Source organism: Pterocles gutturalis, unplaced genomic scaffold, assembly GCF_000699245.1.
Source record: "Pterocles gutturalis isolate BGI_N339 unplaced genomic scaffold, ASM69924v1 scaffold11496, whole genome shotgun sequence".
Classification (NCBI taxonomy): Eukaryota; Metazoa; Chordata; class Aves; order Pterocliformes; family Pteroclidae; genus Pterocles; species Pterocles gutturalis.
Window position 1 is genome coordinate 44,894 of NW_010103107.1, and position 27,550 is coordinate 72,443.

General features: G+C 45.4%; 2 protein-coding genes across 2 annotated transcripts in view; both read left to right on the top strand.

Moving 5' to 3' along the window:
* SYNPR (synaptoporin) overlaps nucleotides 1–4,299 on the top strand; it is a 43,072-nt gene extending 38,773 nt beyond the window's left edge. The window contains exons 4-5 of the mRNA XM_010086568.1: nucleotides 1,369–1,560; nucleotides 2,538–4,299. Of these exons, the coding sequence (XP_010084870.1) occupies nucleotides 1,369–1,560; nucleotides 2,538–2,804 (459 nt within the window). The 3' untranslated portion in view covers nucleotides 2,805–4,299. The remainder of the gene's footprint in view (nucleotides 1–1,368; nucleotides 1,561–2,537) is intronic.
* A 6,474-nt stretch (nucleotides 4,300–10,773) lies between these two features.
* Nucleotides 10,774–13,953, top strand: SNTN (sentan, cilia apical structure protein). Its single transcript, XM_010086569.1, has 4 exons — nucleotides 10,774–10,883; nucleotides 11,515–11,549; nucleotides 12,298–12,437; nucleotides 13,795–13,953. Exons 1-4 carry the CDS (start codon nucleotides 10,774–10,776, stop codon nucleotides 13,951–13,953), a joined length of 444 nt encoding a protein of 147 aa, XP_010084871.1.
* The last annotated feature ends 13,597 nt before the right edge of the window (nucleotides 13,954–27,550 follow it).

The window sequence follows — 27,550 nt, forward strand, 5'->3', positions numbered from 1 at the left end:
CTCAAAGCTCGGCGGCAGACACAGGCCTGCAGAAAACAAATTGTGGCACTGTTAAAAGAGAAGGATGTATCCTTTGGGAAAGCATCCAAGCACAGTTAATTTAATCCCATCTGCATGAGCAGAGAAATCCTTTGTTCATGGCTCGCTTGTGTGGCTGGTTTATTGACTGGTGCCTCTTCCATCGTGGAAGAAGGTCGTGTCTTCCATCCCCAAATGTCAGGTGTGTTATAGAAGACGAGAATGATGTTTCCCAGGGACCACTTATTTCTTTGGATAGCAACCCGAAAGGCTGTGTTCTTAATGAACAGTTTCTCTTCCTTCCATGTACACCTTGACTTTGTAAGGGGGAAAGGGAAGCAGCCCCCATGGGAAGTGGGATATCGAGACGCAGCGATGCAGTCAGTGGTATGTTAGACTTTGGCACCTCTACCATCTGTTGTGGGCTGACAGATGGGATGAAATATGACAGCAGAAAGGCTCTTCTGTTTTAGCAAGACACAAGAAAGCTTGAAAACTCACACCTCCTCCCTCCTTTCCCCCCAAACCCACACAACAACCGTGTCACTTGGCCACTTGTTCTGGCTAAGACAAGGAGAAGTTTATGCCTGTGCATGCTCCTGAGAGTCTTTCGAGGGAAAAGTGAGCAGAGTGGTTCAGAGCAGAGCTGCTTGGAGGCGCTGGATCCCGGAGGGACTGCCACCCCTTCTCCCCTCTTCTCACATGGATGGGAATTAGGAGCAAATGCATTACCAGGATGGAGAGGAGTTGAGGGATGTCTGTGCTTGGCAAGCCTTGCTGTTCAGTTGTTCACTGGTGATCATTAGCGGCTGCACGGCTCATGGAGCAGAGACGTTTGGCCTTACCTGTGGCTGGTGAGAAAACTCCTCATCTGGTAGCTGAGGATTAGCCAGTTTCAGGTTCTCCCTGAGATGCTGCTGTAGACGGAAACGCTTCCTATCAGAAACCTGTCTGTAGGAGCACCTGGGGCAAGAGCCAGCCCTCAGGAGGGCCCAGTTCCTTTCCAGGCATCTGTATTTTTTAATTGATCCTAATTCATCAGCCAGGTGCCATAAACAGCCAGATTTCCAAGGCAGTTCAGCATCCCGAGTACCAGCCCTGCATTTGTGGGAATCTGCCCTCGGGGTCAGAGATGCAAATGTCAGCAGAAGGGCTCTGTCCCTTTGGGCACATCAAGTGCTTCTGAAAATCAGCTCTGTAGTGATGACAGTAATCACAACCTTCCATGAAATAACAAGCTCTTGTTTTTTCTCTCCTCTAACACAAGCTTTCAGTTTTCTGGTGATTTTTAATATTTTTCTTTCCAATGGGCACACCAGTATAATGATTCTAACTAATTTGTCTTTTTAGGATTTCATTGTGACAGTGGTCTTCTCATTCTTGTGGCTAGTGAGCTCATCTGCTTGGGCTAAAGGACTGTCAGATGTAAAAATTGCGACCGACCCCGACGAGGTGCTATTACTGATGTCTGCCTGCAAACAGCAGTCCAACAAATGCTTGCCCGTTCGCAGCCCTGTTATGTCAAGCCTCAACACTTCGGTTGTAAGTGACTTCAGTTACCGCTTTTCACTCTTACCTTGCAAACGTGTTTTCATCTCTTTTACCCATGTATTGACCTAAATCGGCTGCTGTAAACCAGTGAGCTGAAATTATTTAATTGGAAACACAGTCTTGCTGCAGGGAATGGCAGAGTGTGACTCACGGCAGCTCTCCGCCGTGGAGCAGCAGCGGGATGAGCGTGTAGGGTTGGGATGGGAGAAAGCAAAGTGTGTCCAAGTGCGTTGGTTGGCCAGGCTGGTTTTCACTTGCTTGCTGCAATGCTTTTGAAAAGGGGTCTGTGCGCTCGTTTTGGAAGAAAAGGGTTTGTGCCTTGCAGGTTCCTTTAAAAATACTCAAAAAACCAACATTAAATTGGTCTTCAGAATTTAAAAACAAAACAAAACCAAAAAAACCCCAAAACTAAAAAAATACTACTTTAGGGTAGTGGAACAGGGCTGGTTTTCACTTGCTTGCTGCAATGCTTTTGAAAAGGGGTCTGTGCGCTCGTTTTGGAAGAAAAGGGTTTGTGCCTTGCAGGTTCCTTTAAAAATACTCAAAAAACCAACATTAAATTGGTCTTCAGAATTTAAAAACAAAACAAAACCAAAAAAACCCCAAAACTAAAAAAATACTACTTTAGGGTAGTGGAACAGTTAATTTATCTCTTTTTATATATTTTCTTTCAATTTTCTCTTTCCGCAGTTTGTTTAATCTAGATTATGTTTTCAAACAAAAAAAAAATTATTATGACCTAAAAACTCAACCTTTTTTTGGAAACAAAAACAGACACCTTGTGAGCTACAGCTAAGGAAGGTGAATTTGGGAATTTGCTCCAAAGCTGAGAAAATTTTCCAGCAGGTTTTGGGAGGATGGACTGGGAGCAGCCTTGACTTCTCCCAGGACCATGCAGGGTCCAAAAGGTTAGGCTGGGCTGTGAGACCACGGCTGACGGATAATGAGCTCCTCTTCTCCCCACCTAGGTCTTTGGCTACTTGAACTTTATCCTCTGGGCAGGCAACATTTGGTTTGTGTTTAAGGAGACGGGCTGGCATTCCTCGGGCCAGCGGCACCCTCCGGACACCATGGAGAAGCAGTCCAGCAGCTACAACCAAGGTGGCTACAACCAAGACAGCTACGGGCCAGCTGGTGGCTACAACCAGCCAGGCTCCTATGGCCAAGTGGGTGAATATGGCCAGTCCCAGAGCTACAGCCAGAGCGGGCCAACCTCCTTCGCTAATCAAATTTAGGGCTCACGCAGCACGAGCATCCCTCACGTGTAGAGAGCTTAACAGGTCTTGAGTTTCAGTGGCGCCAGGTTCTTAAGGGTTTTACACAAATTACTACTGCAACGCGGTGTTTAATGTCGATTGAAGATCTAAGCCTACCTCCTGAGACAGATGGGAGGTGGCAGGGGGGCTGGAGTTGGCCTTTTTTTTCCCCAGTTAGCCAGATACAGGGGACGTGCTCATCGCAGGTGGTGACCTGGAGTCAGTGTTGTAGTATGTACTGTAGAGATAACTATATGGTAGTTTTGTATATGTTGAGATGGTAGAAGCATTTTGTAGCCTCAAGTCTGTAGTATTTAATATACATAATATAATTGAATTTCCTTCTGCATTTTGGTGAAAAACAAAAGTGGTTTACTATTATTTCTACAGATTATTCTATATATCCATGCATGTAACATTGCACCTAAATTTTCAAAACTGCCTGTGACTCTTCAGAGCATTTGTTTTGGTTATACATTTTTGTTTCAGAAGATTTTACTATTATTTCAGTTACCTTAGTCATCCGTAATGCAGTGCATGGATAAGCGGTTTCATACTACCAAATGTCTGGACTGTGTAAATGGAACTTCTCAACTTCTGCCACTACATTTTGTTAAATGTATGTTTAAAAGAAGTATGCATCTTTTATATATTTTGCAGAGTTGAATATATGGCTTACCCAAGTTCTGAATGCTTTGTAACTAAAATGTTTTTCCTGGAAATGGCATTCAGTAGTATATATGGTTTATTCCATTTAACTCAGCTAAGTATTCATTCTATAAATCACTATTTCTATGGATGTTTTGTGAATCTTTTAATGTGACCTGTGGAAAATAAGGACCAAGTAACTGTGTTATATGTTTACAAAGGTATTTATTTAACTAAGATAACAGAGGTGCAGATATCAGTATACGAAACCATGTGAAAATGCCCTGTTGCTTAATACAGCAAAACATGAAAACCGCATGTATTGTTATGACCTTACAAAGCATCAATGTTCCTTTATACCCTCTTATAATAAGCAAACCTTTCCACCCGTGCTGTTTCAAGATCGTTAGATATCCCTCTGTTCTGTCGCTGCTCTGAGCACTAGCTTGGTGCTACTGGAGAATGTAACTGGATTGACCAAACAACCCAGGCTCAGAGGAACTCAGCCTAAAATAGCCAGAGCCAGACTTGTAGCCCATTCAGATTTCTCCCTGGGAAATCCAGCCCTTCCTCACTAGAGCATATGGGACGCATTAACACAAATGAAAGCCTGAAGCACAATATACTGATCAAAACTGATCATCTGCATTTCTACATCAAAGTGTATCAGTATATAATCTTATTGTATGAGCTGTAATGTTGAAAGCATCTTAGCTTAAAACAGCTTAGTCTCTTCTATGATTGTTGTAACCAATTTATGGCTACTCGGTGGATGAATCTATATTGTGATATCTATTTGACCCTAATAAAGTTATTGCATACAATGCATGTTTTCAGAGTATGTTCATATTAAAATGTCACTGCAAAATAACTAACATAACTATTAAAGATAAATAACTATTCCTGTGCTTGACCTTATTGGTCATATTCTTACTGTTTTTCCAATTTTTTATGAGGATTGTTTTAATGTACAGTGGAGTATGACACTGCTACAGACACTTGTCATCAAAGGTCAGTATCACAAGTTTAAAAAAAAAATTAAAACTGTGCAATTTAGTACCTGCCTGCCTCTTTACCTCTATTTCCACCTGTCAGCGCTGTGCAAATTATTTCAGTTCTGTGGATTGCTGGAAAGCCATGTTTGAGCTGTAGAGAGAACAAACCTGAATGTCTAAATGTCCTGGTATTCCAAATGGGAGCAAAATACAATTTTATGGGTCAATGAAAACTTTTATTTTGGCTTTTAGTTCTTTTGTTCCTTGTTTTTTAAAAGAAAGTTAAATACAGGCAAGCCAGGAGAAAGTGAAATCTGCATATGGCGAGGGATGAGGATGGGGTGTATGCTCTTCATGCCCCCTTCCTACTTAGTCCCGTATCTGCTCTTCTTTTGGTTTGTTTTATTGGGTTTTTTTAAATCCACTTTGTATTAGTTGTTTAGGAATATCCCAAGTTGGGTCCTCTAAGCCTTTCCATTAGAAGTAGATAGAGAAGTTTTATCTCTGAGATAGCTTTCTCGTCATCATCTTTTCCACCTAGATCAGCAGGGTCCCATTTCCAGCCTTTTCTCTCCAATGCTGAGGGTAAGAAACTTAAGTTTTGCTTAGATTCATTCCTGCATTTCAAACAAGCTGAAATTCTTGTGTAACCATGTGAGCACAGCCACTGCAGCTCCCAAACCCTCAGGAGGGGACGTCCCTGGAGAAAGGGCACTGGGGACAGAATTAAGATGATGACTTATTTTGGGTAGTATTTGCATAACTCCAAATCTAAGATTTTCTCATGACTCCAAATCTAAGATTTTCTCATGAAGGACAGAGGTGGTGGAAGAGTTGACAAAAGCAGCGAAAGAGGCACCTGTTTTCATGAAAGGCTTGCCCTTTGCTTTACCCAGTTGGCCAGACATCCACAGGTACATTATCTCCTTGCTGCCAAGCAGAACAGTTGAGCTGGTTGTTATCCTTTGGGGACTATAGTCTTCACTGTGATTTAGGAAGGATGAAAAATCTCTTCATCTGTAGCTGCTCAGGTTAATATAGTATGGCAGCAGCAAAAGTGAAAACAAAAACGATGCATGCATTTGTCTGGGTTGTGTAAGAAAATGTATCTGAATGTTTCCTCCGAGTTCATCTGGATTCGAGTCTTATCACATCCTTTGGCAGTCGTTGAGAAATTGAAAGTTTATTTGAACCGGGAGTAGTGACTGCATAGCAAAGCGTTGAACAGCAAGGTGGAAAAGACTATGTTTGATGTTTCTTGGGTTTAAGACAAATAGCTAAGTAAACTCGAGCATCCTCTGTGAAACTGCTGCTGGCAGACTGATTGCTTTCCTGCTTCATCATTAGTGAGTGTCTCTGCCAGTTAGTTAAATAACTAGGTCAGCCTGGGAAAAAAACATGTTCCTTGATCTTCTGTGCTGTCCCTCCTGTTTTCCTGGGTGTTTCTCTTTATAGCCCATTTCTCAGCTACACAAGACAGGAACATATTTACATTATCAAGTGCAGAGCTGTGGAGGAGAGGTGGGTACCTCTGCGAGCGTGGCAGGGGAGGTGGGAGCACAGGACTTTATCTTTGGGGGCCTCAGAGGCCAGGGAAGAGGCAAGCTCACTGCTTGTGGAGGGTTTCCCCATTGCTCTCGACTGGGGAGGGGAGGCGGTTTGCAAAGCCGCAGCATCCTCCCCTCCATGAAGAGGGGCTGGAGAGGGCAGGGAGCGGGACTCGGGGTACACACTGGCTCTGCAGCCTGCTTTGCTCCCTGTCCAGCACATCAAGGAGACCGGGATGAGTTTAGATGCAAATCGAGCTCACAGGGCTGTGCCCTTACTTGACAGGTTTTGGTTTTATTATTGTGTGATACTTTCCTGATGACTGGTCAAATCTCCTTCACTGCAGCCATCAGAGAGCCTTGGTGATGGCCAGGACTTGGAGAAAGTTTGTTCTCGTGTTGCATTAATTCATAGTGCAATTGCCTGCCCTGATTAGGTTAATTGTTTTCAATCTGTATATGCTCTCAATTTGAATGAGCAATTCTCTGATGTACTGATGAAAGAGGCAGTCGCAGGCAGCACTCATTGCACCTCTCCATAGTCTGCTCCTGACAGTATCTCCAGAGTTCCACAGTTAATATTACAGGCAGATAAAGAACTACAGAGTAAAAGCTGCCACGTATTGTTTCATCCTTTCCTGAAAAAGTTCTCATTATGCCATGTCACGTCATAAGCATTTAGTCCTCTGTCAAATAGTTTTAAGCCTGATTTGAGTAAAAATCTTTACAGATGTGAATGGATGGGCTACTGTGCTTGTGCTCTCCCTAACTTAACTATTCTTTTTCAGGATGACTTTTTATTCCCTCCTTCCAATCAACCCAAGAGCTTTTCCCCCTGGAATTTTCTAACAGCAGCAATCATCCGCATTTTCGTATTGTTATCTGGTGCTGGTTATCCCGCCATTTGTCAATGCCGTACATCCTTAGTGTGAAGATGTTAGCATTTCAATATGAAATGTTAATAGTTGACCAGGGGGACATCCCATTTGTTCCATTTAGCTACCAGTTTCTTTTCTTACATTTTTATTGTTATGTCCTCCTTTAATAGAATTGTAGGCTTTTGTGAATATAGGTGCCTTTTAAAAGTCTAAACGTCCTATAATAAAACATTGATCAGAGGAAAAATTTTTTGGTAATAGTATTTTCAGGCTTCGCTCTGAAAATGAATACCATACCAAAAATGTTATGTTCATCCCTCATCTATTAGATTTTTCAAAGAAACCGAGGGAGCTGGGTGCCTGCACCCAGGGGATCCCTGCAGCTGCTCTACTCCACGTCAGCCTCCATTGGAGGAATGAGCATATTTTGGCCAAAGTGGCGTACCACATATGAAAACTGCCTGGACAGGGGATGACAAATGATGTTTCCCTGCAGACAGACCATTTCTAATAGCTTTTCTTAAATGACATTTTACCTGCTCTGTCTCAGCAATGGGATTCATAAATATTTTAATCATTCATGACCCCAAAGATAAATTGCAGCCTGAGCTGAGTTATCTCTCGCGTTTGTGGTAGGGGAGGTGGGCTGATCCATCCATGCCTCCCAGCCAAGACCTCCTCCTCACCCCAACCTCTGCCCAGACCCACTGAGCCTGTCCAGGATGGTCACCGCATAATCATCAGCAAACCGCGCCCAATGTGACCAATGCAGATAAATAGTGGTGCAGATTTGACCCTTGAGTGAAATCAAATTGCCTATGAAGAAACATTTTTTTAAAACAGTGATGGCCGAGAGGCCAGTGTTCCTGGGACACCCAGAACATCACTGATGCCATCCCAGCACAGGTGGGAGCAGCAGCATGCACCCCAAAAGGCATGGAGAAGCAAATGGGTAAGATGCACTTGCTCTGTGATTTTATTTATTCTTCACATTCCCTGTCTCCTGGAATAAATGCAGGGGCTCAGGTTTCAGGATGCTCAGCAGTATGTTAGCATGGGGAAAGCAGCTACGGGCTGTTTGTCTCTGTGACCGGAGGGGTACAGTGGCCATGAGCTAACTTAACTGTGCAAGGCAGCCTGCTCGTTGCAGCAGCACAGCTGTCAATCCCTTGAGCTGGTTACATCGCTTATTAACCTGCGCTGGGTTCTCTCTCCTCTTTGCATGGAGGAAGGAGAGGAGAAGGCCCTTCCCCAGTGGGCCTGAGCCCACTCTCGTTGACAGGGGGGCACAGGCTGGGGCTGGTGTGGAGAGATCAACCGCAGCAAGAACATCAGCCCTGCTGCTTCTGCTAGCTCTCCCTGTGTTAAGTAATTGATTTCAAAGGCATGGAGCAAGAGGAAAATATAAGGCTGTGGCAGCCAGTCCTGCTTTGGGCTAAGGTTGGGGGGCTTCTCAGTCTTGGCTCTTTGGGAAAAAAATACATGTGTCTACATGTGTCACGTGAGATGGAAATGAGCATGTTCTGGGCACAAGGAAGTCAAGCTATTACCTCCCTGGGTGTAAATTAACAGCACTTCTGCAGCTGCTGAAGAGTTGGCTGATGAAGTGAAGCCTGAGTGGCAAATGGTGTGAATGCATCGTCAGGCACTGCCCCGTGCCTCTGTCCCCGGCGGTGCCACCCAGCACGGGCATGCCCACGCCTGCCCTGCCCGCTGTCCCACGGGCATCTCCAAGGGAGCCAGGGCTCCACCGTACACAAATGTTTCACAACAGAAGTCTTGTTGAATTGCAGAAAGTACTCTAAAAAGGGTGGGAAAACTCTGGGGAAATACCCAAAGCGGAGATGGCGGCTTTTTGTAATTATTTTGTGTGAACTGCCTGTAATGATGTTGCAGTTTTAAGTGTCGGGTTGCATATTTTTGTGGAGACAATATTGTTAACATGTGAAACATGTTAAAATTTGACCACTAAAAGCACTTGGCTATTTCAAACATAAATAGTGTGTATCGAAATAGATACAGAGCAGATGGTCTGGCTTCCTGCACACCTTGCTGACCAGAATACTCAAGCAACACATACAGCCAAAATCTTGCTATCTTCAAGGCTGATCATCTGCAAAGGCAAGGGTTATCCTTGTGCTACCCTTTATCTTAGGCACCAAGGCTCCTGCATACACTAATTAGTATATCCTAGAGGAATAATGCACCCCAGGCTTGCTTGAACTTGTTACTGCCCCAGCAAAGCAAATCACCTGTTCCAGAGCTCCGGCTCTCAAAAAAGGCGGTTAGATGAAAAAAACCTGATGGCTGAAACCTGATCTAGGGTGGAAAGAGCCCAAAACACAGAGTGCTAGCTTTGCCAGCCAGCTCACAGCACTGCCTGGAGCTGATAAACATGCAACAGAGTCTGTTTCTCACTCTCATTTTTTACCTTGGTTGCTAACACCAAACATTGCCGTCCTGCGGATTAACCGGGATGCGGGGCTTTTCATGCCTTGTTGTATGGTTCAACAAATGTGAAAGGGAATTATCACTTCAACATGATATCAAGACTCTTTTTTTTTTTTTTTTTTTAGCTGATGGCAGATTACTAAGGCTGAATTCTTGTTTAATTTTAGTGTGCTAATTGATGGGATAATGAGCATTGATTATATGTGTTTTGGCTGCGTCATTGCAATTACAGGCTCTGTTTTATTCATGAGCCAGTCCTAAAGAACGCACTAGAGATCTAAGACAGCTTAAATGTCTCAGAAAAAGGCTCTGGATTGTTTGAGTAATGACACTCTTAGATGGAAAATTAAAGGTTCACTTTTCCCATGCTTTTTAAGATAATTAAAATCCAGGAACAGTAAGGTGATGAACATCCTTATTCATTAGCCCTCAGTAATTTAGCTTCTACTAAATGAGGAAAACATTTTAATTCTCTAGGCCATCTGTTGCAGTCTCCTTTGCGTGTCCTGTTACATAAAGTCTCATTCTGGGTAGTTTTAACATCAGTATTGTATCCTTTCACCAGGAATGATGAGCTGGATGAGGTAGTTGAAGTCACCCATCTATTAACAGACCACCCTGGGATTAAAACGGCCGCTTGGTCTTTTAGGTCAAAGTTATCCTGTCTAGACACCTCTAGGCAAAGGGTCCGCAGAAAGGAGATGGTGCACAGAGACAGGCAGAGTGACAAGCTGTGTGTTTTCTAATAGCGATATCCATGCCAATAAATAACAAAGTTCATCGGAGCCGTTCCAGTTCCTCTAATGTGCGACTGCTCTGCCATATGGCTCCGTGCTGCTTTTGGAAGCAGGCGGCATCCGTTCGGGTAGAAACCGAGGCAGAGGCTCTGTGCTGGATGCTGCTTTGGAGTAAGAACAGATCTCCTCTTTGCACTGCGCCGAGAGAATAAATATTAGATCAGGAGCATGCTCAGCTAGGATAAATGCTGGGTCAGGAATTGGGAAACACTTGGTTTCTGACTCTGTCTATAGGAACAACTCACTTTATAGCTTGGGGCAAGTTACATTAGCCCACGCTAGAAAGCTTTCCCATTTAAATGGTAATATGTATAGCGCAATGGATTCAGCGTCTTAGTTATTCCTGATGCAAAGTTACATCCCTACAGATCTGAGAGGATTCAGGCTCCTTTAGTTTGGTTTGTTTCTGTCAAATTCTCACATAAAATAAAAGCCACAAAGCCACGCTACTTGCCAACCCGGCAGAGCTGCCTTACAGGGGCTGCTTTAGCCTGGCTCCATGATCAGCAGGCAGCGTTTCCATTATTGATAGGGCACGGCTGCCAGCGGGCTGCTCGCACAGGGCAGAGCTTGAATTCACCTGTTGGCTATTGCTCGAGTTGCTTAGAGATCACAAACAGCCCAGCCTCAAGATGTGTGGCTGCAGAGCAAGCATTCCCAGCACGAAGCAGTACTCGATCAATCAGCCAGCTCCTGCTTCCACCAAAAAAAGCCCTTCAGCTGCAGCAGGCATGCCCAAGCGGTAAGTCATCACTTTGTTCCTTGTATCTCTGGTGATCGGCTATTTGTCTTGAAATTCATTATCTGGATGTGTTTGTCTCTATCACCAGCAATCTCTCCTGCTGTGTGTTGGCTGCTCTGTAATTAGTTTCCAGCACTTGAGCAAAAGTAAGCAAGGCTTTATGTTTTAATAAAAAGCGAGGAGATGCTTCTTGCAGATGTGAGTCCTGCTGGAAATAAAAGCCGTGTGTCTGCTCCAAACTGGGAGCACTGGTAGGTGAGGGGTGACAGACCCCTCTGTCCTTCCCTGAGGATGGGCTTAAAACTGAGAAACTTCCTGGAGCTCTTTCATCTTCTGAAGAAATTAATTGAAGGATGTTGCAATGCCCCTCTCTTAAAATTATTTAATAAGCACTTTTAATAGCAACTCCAGGCTATTAGCTTAGGTAAGGCGTTAGGAGCTGTGTGATGTGTGCTGCTTGTAAAGGCCATTTTCCTTTCCGCTGTGAAGGAAAGCCTGTCTCCCTCAGGAAGCCCTGAGTTCCTGGGGGATTCAATGAAACAGAAATGAGCAAGCCTACTCAGGGAGAAACTATATGTCCACACACAATTCACCAGGTGCTAACTGTGCCTCTCTTCTCTCTCGCTACCAGCATACCCATAGCCAAGCAGCTGGCATCGATAAAAGGTAAGGGGACCCATTTGTTGCCCCTTGGGGGTTCAGGATTTCTGAGGCCACAGCCCAAGTCCTGGTGACAGCAGACCCTCCACCCATGGGAGACGAGAGGGTCTCGTGGGTCCCTGTGCTCCTGTGTTGATCCGTGTCTCCTCTTCTGCTTGCCTTTCCCTTACAAATCACAACCCCAGTCGTCTGGGGTACCTGGTGGTACCTGAGGACTGTGAGTGTGCAGTCTTTAGGATGCGGCTCTGGAGCCGGGCAGTGAATCCAGCCAAATATTCCAGCCAAAATCCCCAGTGCACTGTAATGCTGAAGTGCAGCGCTGATGCTCACACACGGGCGTTTCTGCTCAGCCAGGCTTCCCAGGTGGGCTGCGTTTCCCCTGATAAAGGATCCTGGGAGTCCAAATGCATCCCAAAGATGGGCAGTGTTGCCGTCCCCATGGTGTGGCAGGTCCTTGCTGGGTGCCCACAATGGGGACAGACCAGATGGGTCTCGCACATCACCTTGCGTTACTGCTGCTGCACTGAAAGCTCCCTTTTGGGGTGTTTTTCCGTGGGACATGAGGCATGTTGCTGGCCCACTCCAAATAAAATCTGGGCCAGGTCCTCTGTGGGTATAAACAGTTTCAGCCTCATTAACTTTAATGAAACTACACAGATTTCCACCCACTCAGATGGTTCTGACATATTTCTTTCAATTATATCTCAAATGCCACTTTTTCTGAGAGGCTGATAATTTTTTTTTTCCCCTCTAGCTCTAGGAAAAGGCTCAGACCTTGAAAAAGCTTTTGCTACCGTGGCTTTAGTGTATAACAACTCTGCTGACACCGAGGGCAAGCTCAGCAAAGCTGAAACCAAAAGGCTGCTGCAGACCCAGTTTGGGGGTTTCATACAGGTGAGGGGGTTTGGAAAAGCGGGTGGCGCTGGGCTGGCACCAGCAGGGTGCTGTGGGTGCAGGAATGGCACCTCGGGCTCTGTCCCGTGGCTGGGCGGGCACCAGTCCATGGGGTAACCACAGGTGAGACCTCGGTGATTTGGTACAAACACCTTCAGTGAATTAGTTGCTTTATGTTGAGCTGGTGTCTAACACAGGGCTAAAAGGGGGGGGACAGCAATAAACTCCTGTTGATGTGCCTGCTTGCATTTTTGTTAACAAAGTAGGGCAATTGCAAAAAAAAAAAAAAAAACAAACAAAAAAACAAAAAACAAACAAAAACAAACGGATGATGACAAGAGACAGCATTTAGGCGTTTGGTAGTTTGCCAGAGCGCTGACCCAGGACCAGCAGAGCCAGCCCCGTGCTGCAGAGCTGCCGGGAGGAAGGGAGTGGAAAGCACCTCTCCATCGGTCACCCACCCAGGGTGTTGGTGGCAGCAGGGTATGGTGAACACCAGCTGTATTGGCACTTGTGGCTGTAAACTTCTTGCAGATTTTTTTTCCCTTAAATTTAAAAATTTAAAAAAAAAATCAAAACACAGTTTTATCAAGTGTTAGAAAAAACTATGTAAGACTAGTAAAAAGAGCTCAAGGAAGTAAATGAGAGAGATGTTTAGGAGTAAAGACACTCTTGACAAGAATAACAAAATCACATGAGTGGTTGGGGAGGGAGAATTGGTACCAAGTTAGAAACTAGGCACCTTATGGAAAAGGACTTGAAAGTGTCAGTAGCCAAACAAATTTGTAATCATGAGATGTTTTAAAGATTATTAAGCTAAAGAATTATCCTGTAACTCTTTTTTTTTTTTTAATAAGGAAATATGGATGACAGACATGATCCATAATTATTAAAATCCCTTCCATTCCAACAGTAATGTCCAACAGGACAGAGAATAGCAGCTACTGGTGTCTGTAAAATGAACAGTTTCTGAGACCTTCACAGTATGTGTTTGAGGACCTATCTTGAACACTGAGGTTAACAGGGTTGGGTGGCTGGTTGTTTCCTCTCCACAGTTTTATCAAGACACAGGACTCCATTTTTTTACAGCAGTTATCAGCTACATCATCATCACTGCCAGAATATCAGTCATGACGAGGTATCTTTTAAAAGATGTACTCTTTCTTCAGGTGGAAACTTTGAGGACTGGTTCTTCTCCTGTGTGATTGCAATAATATTTCTCTTTGAGTTTCTTGGGATACCTTTAGAAAAACTAATATGAATGTGGACATAAAAACCTGAATGGGAATGTAGAAAAATACGTGAATTTTTACTTCATGGTTAACTTTTTTTTTTTTTCATTTAAAATTCTCCGTAGGGCCAAGAAAACAAACCAAAATACCAGGAAATAATTTCTACCCTGGATGAGGAGTCGGAGAACAAAATTGATTTTGAAGATTTTGTGATCTTGTTAGTCAGTCTCACTCTAATGTCTGACCTGCTGCAGGAGATCAAAAATGTGAAAACCACAAAATGATCAGTGGTATAAAGGAAGAAATGGTTTGGCACTTTATAAGGAAAGCAGGAGTGAAGCACACACAGAGATCACACCAAGTGCCTGGATACCCTGTGCTGGTCCCTTTTAACTGGAATAAAGTCTCCCCCAAGCCTGGCTGAACTCACTACTCCGTAGAAATTGTCCGTGGAGTGAAATATTGGTGCTCACGGCTTCATGTCTGCTATGTATATGCATTGGGAGGGTGCAATCTAGACCAGCTCCTGGTGGGTCCCGAGGCCCCAGCACCAGTTAGCAGCTGGGCACAGCCCCCAGCCCAGCTCTGTGCAGGGGCACAGCAGCCCCCGCTCTCCCCGACCTCTCCATCATCTCCTGCACTGTTGTGGGGGGGTGATGGGGAGACCGCAGCAAGAGTGTGCAGCCCCAGCTCCCTTTGGGGCAGCAGCACACGTGGCATGGCCGGTCAGCTCCCCAGGGCTCTCCCAGTCAGCCCAGCGTGCGTCAGCCCTGAGCAGAGCGATCCCAGTGATGGATTGCACAATTGGCAGCAACCACGAAACCTGTCGCAGCCTTTGGTAAACATTGACTTTAGGCATGGTTTCTAAGCCACCATTAACCCTTCTGAAAGGAGCATTTCTTTATTTTCACTTCCTCCTCCAGCTGACCTCTTCATTGAGTGATGACTATGGAAGGAATTTCAAGCCCAGCATTCGCAATGCGTCTTTGGCAGCGCTGTGCTTGTGTGACCAAAGGGATGAGTTAGTTAAATGTGTCAGCAGCTGAGTCTCCTGTTTCATGAAACTGTGAAGAGGAGAAACTAGATAAACTAAGAGGCAGACCAGACTAGGGATGGTGGGGGGAAAGGGTGGCCAATAAAGTGTTTATATTGGAGCTGAGTGATACTGGCTACCCAGCTCTGGGTTTGGTTAGGGCCAGAGCCTCAGTATTAAGTGCTCCTAATCTTTGCTTTGATTCCTGCCTATAACGTCCTGGCTCAGAGCCAACATTTAGCCCATTGTGACATCCCTTTGGGGCAGAAAAAGCATTCTCACACCCCAGGAACAGAACATCCTCTGAAAAAATTTAACAAGCCTCTGCCAAGACAGTTAAGATGAGTGAGCCAGTAAAACACTGCAGCCCTTTTCATTTTCTCTTCTCCCTTCTCTGGAAAGGAGAAGACAAGAATGATTTAGCTTCGGTGCATAATTTTTTAAACAGGAAAGAATCAAAACCGTTGGTGTTAAAAGAGGGAAATTAATGCCAGCGGAGTAACAAGATTTAACTCCTTGACATAAAAAGGCTCTTAGTGTTTCCAGAAGCAAAGAGGATGTTTTGTAATGGATTTTGGTGCAAAGGAAAGACACACTGCAGTAGGAGGCCAGTAGCCAGTTGTTTTGAGAGGGAAGGTCTGTGTCTGTGTGGTATAGCATGGAGCTGAAAGAAGAAATGCAAATGGATGCGGTGGGTTTTGAAATTAATCTCAGCAGGTAAGGTGCTGCTCTGTGGGGTCTGAGCTTCAGCAAGGACATGGCCTGGCTTGGAGTTGGTCTTCCTACAAATAAAAACCTGTGTTAGCCAAGTCCCTTGCTCTGATGGTGTGTTGCAAGAATAGGCAGTATCAAACCTGTGGCAAGAAGTAACAGAACCAGCAAGCAGCCATTCCTGTCCATCTGCTTGCTCATGGAGATGTCCCTCCCGTCCGCCTCCCACTGAGGGACCAGTGGCCCCATACACGAGGATGACTGCATGGGGTGCACATCAGATCTCCCGGAGATGGGATATGGGAGCACAGGGATGGATGAGGAGGGCAAACCTCTCTTTGGCTTGTGTCCTCTGAGGAAGCAGACCTTGACCAAGCACCTCAGATCGAAACAAGGACTTAATCTGGTAGTCTCATCCATGCAGGTATCACAGCTTCATAGTGATAATGTGTCCCGAGTTTCGCTCAGTCTCCTCCCCTGTCCCCTTGGTTTTTGGCCAGGTAGAAGATCTGTGAAAGCTTAAAAAAATCCGCTGATGCTCCTTTTCTGGGATAGAAAGATGGATTGAATGTGAGAGTCCTTAGAAGGCTTTCACATAACTAAAGAAAAGAAAACACAGCACAGTCCTGAAAACCTTGTTTGGGAGCCACTGGTGTAGAGTCCTTAGAAGGCTTTCACATTACTAAAGAAAAGAAAACACAGCACAGCCCTGAAAACCTTGTTTGGGAGCCACTGGTGACTTTGGAAGGGTAAATTTCCAAATATCCCTCTGTTACAACAAAAAGCCAAAGGGGGCAATATTGTGAAGCCAGTTAAGGAAGAGTTCTTTGAAATTGCTAAGGCCGTAACACAGTTTCTGTTATTGCTGAAATGTTTCTTAATCTTGCATGACTTGAATTAATGACTTAAGAGCCTTTTATCAGATCAATTCACTCTGTCATCTCATCGTATGCAAACCCTTTTTATTCTAATGCAGTGTGTTGTGCGCTTGCATCCCGAGTCTCTGCCTTCGATCAAAAGCCCCTTGTGCTAAGCACAGTGAAGATCCAAAGCAAGAAGTAATTCCTGAACAACCCCATAGCAAAGTTATTCAAGTGGTAGGGAAGGAATCAGAGGTGCAGAGAAACCAAGTGCCTTGCTCAGCGCATGTAGCAGAGCTGGAACTGGATGCCAGTCTATGCTGGGCTTCCCGCACAGAAGACTGGCTTTCCAAGAGGCACCATGATGGTTTCTGCAAGAGTTTCTAAACGACGTGAATGGGATGTGCAAGGCTTGATCCGCGTCAGTCCTTGAAAGTCCCACCTGATTCTCAAAAGCAGAAGGACGCACTTGGAAGAGCCCCAGCATCTTCTTATAGTCAGGAGCTGGCAGAAGTTTGCAGCTTGGCTGTGGAAGATGCTCTTTTATTAGCTCGGACTATTTGTGGCTGCACTGAGCACTCTCAGCTCAAGGCTTTGAAGCTGATCTGGCGTAGACAGCATGTCTGGCTGCATCCTTGGGGAGTTGGCTAAAAGCTTTCTTAAAAGGCTACTGTTGTGCTTTATTGTGTTCCTAGCTTGCTCCTATTGGAAGCAATGGGAGTTCATCATCGATTTCTCATAGCAGAGCCCACGCAAGTGCTAAGGAGTTGAGCGGGCAGCCAAATTGATAAAATCTGCAGGCTCCTCTGCCTCTGCAAGTGTGAACATCACATGGATATCTGATACCCCTAGAAGTGAAGGCAGCATGAAGAGTAGCTTGTCAAAACCTGACCTCTGTGGGCTTGGGGCTGGGTTGGGATTTGTGCAGCTATACTGTCCAGGTGTGAACAGCCACCCTGAGAGGCTCTGCAGGCTTTGGATATAAGTTTAAAGTTCTGTTCTGAAAAGTCTGAGTCATCTCTGTAATTATGTGAGCTTTCAAATGACTGCCAGAGGAGAAATGGGGATCAGGGAGAGCTTCAGCCTCAGATCTTCAGCTTCCATTTCAAAATATCAGCTTGGGAAGGCAGGTTCGTTCTCATACTTTAATTAACACACCTACAGCTTCTCCCCATGACTTCTTACTTCATATCTGGCCTTAACTCCATGGCCTACTGGACCTGGAAGGTTTTGAAAATCTGACTTCAGTCTAATCTCTAAGATGCTCTCTGAGATCTCAGGGGAGCTCTCGCACCCAGCCTGCTGACTTTCAGGGACTGGGTCACGGCAGAGTTTTGCGCGTTGAGCTTTCTGCCAGGAGCCTGGGGCCACACGCACTGTGCGTGCAATTTTGCATAAATCTTTCAGGAAAGAGAAATATGGTCCCCAACTGTCTCGCTGTTACTACACCTTCAGTAAGAGCTTCTGTCTGCAGCACTGGAGCCTGGGTCCTGAGGAAGCCTTGCAGTCTGAGAGACATTTTGCCTGTCTCCTCCTCCCTCAAAGTAAGTGTTGTGTTACTTTTTCATGAAAAATAAAAGTTGCCTTGGTCGTGCACACTCTTTGCAAGTATGTGTGTGATGCACATCCCCACCTTGGTACGTTCATGTGTCGTGGCCCAGGAAAGTGTCTCAGCAGCTGCTTGCTAGATGCACTCAGGTGGTTAGTGCAGCAGGTTACTTTGCAGAGAGAGGTGGAGGTTTTGCACCGGAGCCCACCGAGGAAGCAGTTAAATTCTGGCTACATGGTAGGAAAACCTTCTTCGGGAGTGTTACAATGACTCAGAAAGATGCAACATGGTGCATCCCCTTAGGAACTCACTACAGAGCAGATGAAAAGCTTTGTCCCAGTATTATATTCTCTCCAAAGTGTGATAGTTTGTGAGCCGCAAAGGAGCACTCTGAAATGCCTTCTGGAAAAAAGAAAACCTCTTTGTTTCAAGCTCAGTCAGGGAAGCTGGATAAAGAAGAGATGGTGGTTTTTATGGCTTTTGACATCTGACAGCTTTTCATTCCTGCACCGACTTTTACTGCAGTCAGTGGTTTACAAGGTTTCCTGTGAAGCTGTGTCTTCTCTCCTCACTTTGTTCATCTGCAGTTCCCTCACTCTGCAAGTGTTCATAGCCCTAGTTCTGAGTCCTCCTCCAGCAAAGGTAAACAGCAAATGATGTTCAGCAGACAGATATATCAGGCTGTCTCTCTGATCCCCAAAACAGCCATTAGACATAGATTCAGAGCCATGGGACTTATCCTTTATTCATTGTTATTGTAGGAGTGGGTTTATGCTATACATAGCCATCGTGAGAGGCAGTCCCAGCATCCAGCACCTACAGAGGGGCTGGGACCGTGATCCCCCAAACTGAACGTAAAGAAACTCATGAGATCGGCCCAAGCCCAGTGCTGGAAGTCTGTAGAAGAGGCTGGCTGTGCATATCCATCATCGTTCCAAGCTGAGAAGCTGCTCCTAAAATCAAGGAGAGGCCAGGACCTCTTGGGTGGAGGGGAGCAGCTCCTCAAGTGGGTGTGTTTCTAACCCTCCAGTAAAAACATCAGCCCAAATGGATGCAGAAGTTCATCAGTGGGCAAAATCAAGCCCCCGCTTGTCCTGAGATGATCAAGGAATGACGTATGGGATGCCAGGAGCTCTTCCACCCTTGCAACCTCCTGCACACAGCAGCCGGTTGGCCTCCAGGCACCCTAGCATCAGTGGGGCAAAGGAGAACAAGCATCGCAGTAAATGATCTTTGGTGAAAGTCTCACCTTGCTGTGTGTGATTACTGCATGGCTTGTTAAGTATCAGTCAGTGTTACAAAATGAAATGAGCTCTCTGGAAAGGCAGCTAGAGCCAAGACAGCTCTTTGACTGGGTAAGTTGATGTGTGCTAGGTCTCTGCTTGAGTTTGAAAACTAAAGCTGGCTAGTGCTGGAAATGGCCCAAGTATTTTTACAATGGGGTCAAGTATAAAGATCTACAACCAAACCCTGAGACCTCTCCTTCTCTTCCAGTGGTGGCCCAGAGAGCCCTCCCATCACTTCTTTGGTTCCTTTTCCCAAGAGTATGAGATTACTTTGATGCCTGGGGCTGTTGGAGGAAGCCAGTGTACAAATATCAACACGTTTCCCACATGCACTGGTGGATTCTTCTTTACTTAATTGTTCTGCTTCCATCCTTACATGATGCCCTTTGGGGTTTGTTTGGAGGCAACATGCACTAGCAGAGACCTCCAGGTTAAGCATTATATGACGCTTTGCTTCTCCAAATCCAGCAGGGGCAAAAACCACCTCGGGAACAAAACACCAACAGGGAAACATCCTTTTTTCTTGGATACTGCAGCTGGTGCCACAGCCCCCCTGGGTTTATAGCCAGCTATGTGGATTTTATAAGGTTTTGCCTAATTAATTAATTAAAACAAATTGCAAAATTACCTTCTTATTAAAATGATCTCACTACGGAAATAAGGCTCATTACTTCCCTGACAAACTTTAATCAAGCAGCTACAACAAACTGTAATAAAGAGCACAAATTAAAAACAGGTCGCACTAGACGTGGCTTTGTCAGATGCTGTGTTAATACCAAGCAACATACACAATGATTAAATGATACAGAAAAGCTCTTTCTTCTCTGGTAAAAAAATCTGTCATATTCCTAGAGGAAGAAGAGTTTATATAAAAACATCCCATTAATAACCAACACATCAGTGAGTGTTTATCAGTTGTTTCTTTCCAACAGCAGCTCTTGTGTTCTGCAAGACTCAGCCATTACGGCACTCTTTATCACTTTTCTAAATTTATGCTTGTAGTACACATGACCCCAGGTTATTGCAAAGCCTCTGTGGAAGAGAAAAGCTTTATTACCTACGCATATACTCCCCAATTTGTCTTTCCTCTTCTGGCTTTTTAGTGCTGGGATTTAGATCAGCTGAAAACAGAACACAAATTGAGAGCAATTTGCATAAGAATTTTTAGCAGAGGCCCACACAAATGAGGCATTAATTAATGAGCACCTAAAGCCTTCTGCTGAATGCCTCCTGAGGCAAGGTAATGCCGGGACTGCTCAAGTATAGGTGAGGGAAAAAGCAGGTAAGCATATAAAATCGAAAAAGCAATGCTTAATTCTTCTCAAATATTTATGATAGCCCTTGAGACCACAGAACCGCAGACTTTTTACCCTGTCAGAGGATGAGGAGAGCTGTCCCTGTAGCAGAGCTGAGTTAAAAGGAAAACCCTTCTACATGCATCTGAATTCATCCAGCAAACCCCAGGATATGCTGGGCTCTGCTTGAGGACCAAGGGTACTGCAGAGCCCCCCGAGGAGGGAGAGGGGGTCCCAGCCCCACAGCCTGGGTAGCACATGGGTTCAAAGCAGAGCTAGGGTGGGTGTTTGAGGGCTGAGGTGTGGGTGATGTGCTGGTGTCCCACGACAGGCAGGCAGCACATGTGGTGGAGGAGGCAGGTCTCCACTGCCTGGTACAGGGTCCAGGGGGATTTACCTCCTCTGGGGAGTAAATAGATTGCTGGTGTAAGAGGAAAGGGAGCTTTGGACTTAAAGGAAGCTCAAGACTGGGTTTGGGGATTTTGAAATATCAAGTGACCATTTTTCTTATGATGTTGGATGCATACATCTAACATGGTGGAAAAACCTCTCTTAAAAAACCTAGGTGGTACCATGCTCCAGATGTGCCTGCTGCCTGCCAGAGCTGCTATAGCCAGAGCCTGCAAAAGAGAATGCTGTGGCACTGGTTCTCTCCTGGTTTCTAGCCTAAAGAATGTTTAGCAGCTCTACCTGAGGCATTTAACTGAGAGCTCTCAGCTGCTGAGAGTTTCAAATCAGCTCAGAAATACTGATAAAGGGAAAATGCTCCTCTTCTGCAGAGTCTTTGGGAGAGGGGTCAGGGTGCTGGACTTCCCAAGCTGAGCAGACTGGAGAGCTGTTCTGTACTGCCTTACAGGTATGTAAAGTGTCTTTTTGCATCAGAGATTTATCGTATACAAGAAACCAAATGTTGGTATTAATCAGAGTGGCGAGGGTTGTTAGTGGCCTAACTCAGTTGTGAAGCTGTTTTGAGCACAGTGAGTGTTCTGGTAGCTTTAGGAAGGTCTAGTTTGGCTTTTTTTTTTTTTTTTTTTTCTCCTCCTCTTTTGTAAAGGCAGGATTGTCCTGTTGAGCTGGAAGCCATGTGAGCTGTCTGTGTGCTCTCCTGCAACCTGAGAGTGTTTTGTTATTGACAATTATTTCATAACAAGATTCCTGGTGAGATATATGTATCCTAATGAGTACTATAAGCTAACAGGGGCCAACAGGTACTTTAAGATTAATTGAAGCATCCAATCAGTTTGTTAAAATAATAGACTAGAGCCTGAATTATTACCTAATAAACAAAGAACTGACACTGTTTCATTTTTAAACTCTGTCATACCAATTGCTGCAACAACTTGGGTCTCTGTAATAGCTCCTGCAAACACACGCTGCCCTTCTGGAAGCTGTGTGGCTCTTGTGGTGCAGAGCAGCTGTTCTGGTTGTCTGCCTGACTTGCTGTGTTACTCAGAGGGAAGCTGGTGGATGCAGCCCAGCTGCCCCACAGGAGAACAGGAGGGTTTGGCTTCTGGCATTGTAGTGGAGCCTAGGCTTGGGGTTTGACACTTAGTTTGCTCTGAAAGAATACATTCAGCTTGCTGCTAAGATGCTTCTGTCATTGCTCCGTGGACCCCTGAGCGTTGTTGTGTTGCATTGGGTGTTGCTAACTGCCTCCCTCCACATCTGCCCTGGGAGAGTGGCTGGTGCCTGGTTCCCAGGGCAAGACTGCAGCAAAGGAGATGGCCATCAGCTTATATATATACACCTGTGTATATAGATTAAAAATAGTATATAGTAAATGTTGGCTTATGTATATGTGAGCTGTAACATCTGCAATATCTACAATATATAGCTATTAATGTATAAGCTATATATAAAATATCTCTTTGTGTATGTTTATGTATACAAAATCTCCTCTGGTTTTCACTTTCCTGACTTATCTCACCTACAAACTTTGTCTTGCTTCCAAATGCCTTTCTAGGCCACTCATGATTACAGCGAGCAGTACAGATCTCTGGGCACATCCCTCCTCTGTGGAAAACCTGGGGCTTATTCCTGCCCTTGTGGGTTTTGTTTTTTTATCCCTCTAGTTATTAATGCATTAAAGGATCTTCCCTCTCATCCTGTGACATCCTAGCAGCTTTAAGTGCCTTGGAGAGGGGCTTTGTCAAAAGCCCTTTGGCATTAAAGTGCTGCTAAATGGAGTAGGCAATCGCTCTGCTGGTCACAGCTCCTCTGGTGTGATGGTGTGGTGCTGCCTTCCTCTGCTGGGAGCCATTCTGGTCCTTCCCTGCTGCTGGTCTTGACAAAGCTTTCCCCCAGTTTGCCAGGTACTGACACTAACAGGTCTCCATACCTCTATCCCAGGGCTCTCTCTTAAAACCCATTGTCACATCTGTTGTTTTCCATGTCTCTGGCACTGATGTTAATGAGAGAGGGGTTGTTATGCTGCCATAGGCAGTTGTAGCTAGCATCTGTGGTGGAAGATCTTTGAAAAATACTTCTTTCTTTTTTAACCTGTGAGCTGAGTACTAGTCAACTGGCAGTAAGAGTGTAAAGAGTACAAAGCAAGTCTTTTTCATGCTTAATATTTCTCTTCTCTCTTTTCCTGCCAGTTTGAATCCAAATGATGCCAAATATTTAATGAAGGCTTGGGGTTTTTCCTGGCACCGGACATTTTTTTTTTTAATCTGGTTGTTCAGATCCACTTTAATACAGCCCATCAGTTTATAGGAGATGGCAGAGGAAGGGGGGCCATGACGATAGCAGAGACTTGCCAGTTTGCAATTTTGTCTGTAACGCACTGCTGTGTTGTAACTGCATCTTGCTGAAGGTAATTACTGTGGAAAAGTCATTGGTTCTGTCTCGAGAGACCCCCTTTCGCAGGTGTGTGCGGTGGGAGCCAAATGCTGGGTCCCACCTGATGTGTACTCAAGTGAGCTCTGAGACACTGCTCCAAAATCAGCTCTCTTAATTATGCAGTAGTTAATGGTTCCTTGGGGATGAAGGGAAGGCTGGGACTTGGGAGCCTGTCTAGAAATAAGACCAAAAATGCAAAGGGTTTGTATTGTTTACAGTAACAGGTGTTACTTGGTGTGAACTTGGTTTCAAGATGGGGCACAACCCTAAATCCTCCCCTATGGTGAGTGGATGGACTCAAGGAGCAATCAACAGAAACCCAGCCAGCTGAAACCCCAAACCAGTGGCATGGGGTGAGGAAGAGTGATCGGGGAGTCCCTGGGATGTGACCTTCCTGGGACTGCCATGCTGCTGGTGGAGCTCTAGGAGATAGACTGGTGACAAATAGTGCCTGTATTGGGGTAACTGGAGTTACACACTGAGATGTATAGCACAGTACCATGTGCTCTCCTCAAATGTGTGTTAGTGCAGACAAATCCCAGCTCCCAGTGCTCTGCCCACAGGTGTTTGCCTGTATTAATAGTGTAACCCACAAAACTGCCCTAATGTCTGTCAATAGGAACAAATATCCTACATTAAGTGTACCATGATGTCTCCTGAAGCCGTGGTACTGAGCCATCTCCTTCCATACACGTTAGGACATACAAGCCCAGCTCCTGTCTGTTTGTGACCGCTGTGTTAAAGGAGCTTCCTGACTCCCCCTGCCCAGACTTTGTCCCAGGGACTCTGTTGTGTGACTGCTATGCTGCAGGGTAGAGATGCTGTTGGTCAAAGCATCCAAAACAAAATTGTGTGGAATATTTAACATGCTTTTTTCCAGCAAGTTTTCTCTGCTTTACTGCAGAGCTCTTAATTTGATGAATTAACGTAAGACATGCAAATGTACCAGCAAAGACAGCAGGCAAAGATCTGTCTGCTGATCCCAGGCACAACAGATTTCAACTGTGCTGCTGAGCATGGTGTGTGCTGATGCCACTAAAAATTGCCATAAAGATAATAGTGATATCTATGCTTGCCTCAGAGGAAGATGCTTATGACTTTTCATTGCTCTCGTCCCTCTGTGATGGGACTGTGAGCAACTGTACTTGTGACACGGGGGCAGGCTGGGACTGTGAGCAACTGTACTTGTGACACGGGGGCAGGCTGGTAGAAACCTGCTCCCAAGCGCACAGGACGGGTGTGTCCCACCAACCCCTACAGCCCAAGACCCTGGCGCGGGTCCCTGGCTTGCTGCAGGAGTCTTTCATTCCTGGAGAAATCATGGGGGTGTTTTTGTGTATCTTTAGCTCAGTGCGATATAAGCTTCACAATGCATTTTGCTAAAGGTGTAGGGGAAAAAAAAGGCTCAGACCATCTCTGATGCCACCCCAGAGCTGATGTTAGGCCAGAGGCGACAGGCACAGAGCGATTTCACTCCAACCATACTTTTTTTTCTTTTCCTAGTCTGTTTGGTTTTTACCAGTGCATTACCAGCTCTTGAGTGGTGACACTGTTCCCCTCCAAAGGGGTTTTTTTAAAAAGATGTGGAGGGTGAACCCCATCCTGGAGCCTCCTGCATGCTGTGATCTTCCTAGTGCATTATCAGCTCTTGAGTGATGACACTGTTCCCCTCCAAAGGGTTTTTTTAAAAAGATGTGGAGGGTGAACCCCATCCTGGAGCCTCCTGCATGCTGTGATCTTCCTGCACTGGTTGCCCAAGAAGTGCATCTTCCCTGCGGCAAGGGTTCTGGTCCTGTGACTGCCCGGTGCTGGAGCTTGAGGAAAGAAGCTCCCAACTCCTACATCTGCAATTCAGCTCCAGGGAAAGATCTAGATTTGAAGACAAATCAGGAAGCCCTGTGCTCCTGTTACCGGGCTTGGAAGGGGCCAGGTTGAAGTGCCTGGGGTTGGTCCTGATGTATTTGAATAGGGAGCTCGTTGGCTCAGGCTTTCCACATATAACGTATCTAAATAGGGGAATGTTGCTGGGATAAAGGAAACTTATTGTGTTTCTAGAAGGAGCTCTCCTCTGGTCACTATGCATGGTGAGGTGTTGGTACTTTCACAGCATACAATAACTATCACAGTTTGCATGTTGAGAAGCAACTTTACAACTTTGCTGTCTGCTTGAACTTGCCCACAGCAGGCTCTCAAAGGATGCTCATTGAAATGGAGCCACCTCAAGACGCCTGTGCCTAGAGAGAGACCTCCAAGCAGAGAGGACAAGATTGCTCTGTTGCTTTCTGAAAGATAAATGACCTGACTGTGAGCGGCTGTCTGCTCATGCAAGGAGCGTTTAGTCATCTGGCATAAAGCAGAATATCTAAACCATTAAGGTGTGTGGGCTTTGCAATGCATAAATAAGTTACAAATTAGGGATTCTGAGTGGCTGCTTGCCCCTTGTGTGCAGTGCTCCAAGTGATTACTGTTCTCCTCTTTGTCTAATCAACGATTCTCAGCTCAGAGCAGGTTTCTAATTTAAACACTTGAGTACAACATATCTCACTAAATTAAATAACCTTTACCCAGACAAATCATTGCAGAGCTCTGTCTCATGCACAACAGATTCTACCCCTACATTATATATGACTTTTTTTTCCTTGTTTCTAACACAGCTTCTTCTGAAGGGTAAATGATTCCTAATATAAATAACTTAGGCTTTGCAGTATTATATCTTCAGACAACTTATTTTAAGACATCTACTAGAAAACGCAGAAAGCACCCTGTAACTTTAGACATGATGCCTTGGTTTATAGGCTTTCAGGCTCACCGGGCTAAAATTGGAGTTACTTTGGGTGGGATTTGCAATGGGACATCTTTACTTGGGGGCCTCAAACACCTGGCGCCCTGGTATGTTTGGCAGCTTCTGTCTGTATTGCAACACTGGAGTGAGTGTCTAAAGTGTGTGTGCAATCATCATAGCATGGCTCCATAAGGGAGCCTTCCCTGTCTAAATGCACCTTTAGATAAGTAATTGGTAAGCAAAGCCATAGGTGGTCATCAGAGTCCCTCCAGAGGCTTCACAGCACGTACATCATTCCTAGACTGCTGCTGGGTCTCGGCTTTTGGCAGTGCTGTCTGCAGGGTTGAACACACACTTCAAGCCTGTCTGATGAGGAAGCCACGCTACAACTGGCCCTGTTCTGAATTGGAAATTATTTTGGTTCTGTTTATAGTAACAGAAAGATATTTGAGGTATCCAAGGCCCATGAAAGCCTGTAAATACCAGCTCCTGTGCCTGACCCAGTGAAAGAGGGAGTGCGCCATGCTTGATAAATGGTGTCCCTGGGCAAAAGGTACGTCCTGGGGGTGAGGGGTGCAAATGGAGCATCCTTGTAAATAGAGGGAGATGTGCAATACAGCTACATGTGCGCAGGGGGAGAAGATTGCCCTTGCCTGCATGGTGGATGAAGGAATTAACTTAGAGCCTGACATAACTGTGTGCTTGGGCTCTAGCTCACAAACAGGGTGGCTTTGTAGGGTTTCTTTTTCCCTCTGCCAGAAGCAGAGACGTCTCAATCAGCTGTAAAGCAGCTGCTGCAGCGCACAGATGAGCACTTTAAAGCACAGCCTATGCAGGTTGGCTTGATCTACTGAGCTGGGAGCTGTGGGCACTCAAGAGATGCCCGAGATGTGCTGCAGCAGCCATGGGAATGGGTGTGGGGAGCAGGTCACCATCACTGTGTTTGTTCCCAAATAAGCTGCTTCCACTGATAAATCAGAGCTTGGGGGGTGTGTGTGTAAGCATTTAGAGCTATAAACACAGGCTTTCATCTCAAGCTTCAAATTCTGCAGACGTAGCCAGTGCTGCCTTGATCCTATTCATGTCTTGATGCTTGCTGCAGCCAGAAGGTAGATTTTATAGGTGGAGGCTATCAGTTAACTGGCTTATCCTAAAAGGATAGTGATGCAGACTATATGCTTGAATATGAAAGTATTCAAATATATGATGATTTAAAACATCATCAGTGAAATTGTGACTTAAAAGGAATTCTTGGGATGAGGTTATTGCAGACGGGACCTTCTGGGACCCTGTGTGGATGGGGTCAGCCCTGTGCTTTGCTTGTGGAGGGTTGCTCATTGGCTTTTCTGGCTTTTATGAACCTCAGCTGCTTTTCATCGTCTTGGGAAGAATTACATCTTCCACCTTGCTGCTTCTTTGGCCAGGTTTCCCTATGGAAAGTGGTGCTGTCTTGCCAGTTCTGCCAGGCACAGGGATGGTGGTTGGGCAGAACCTCCCTGTGCCTGCCCAGCTTTGCTGTAGGGA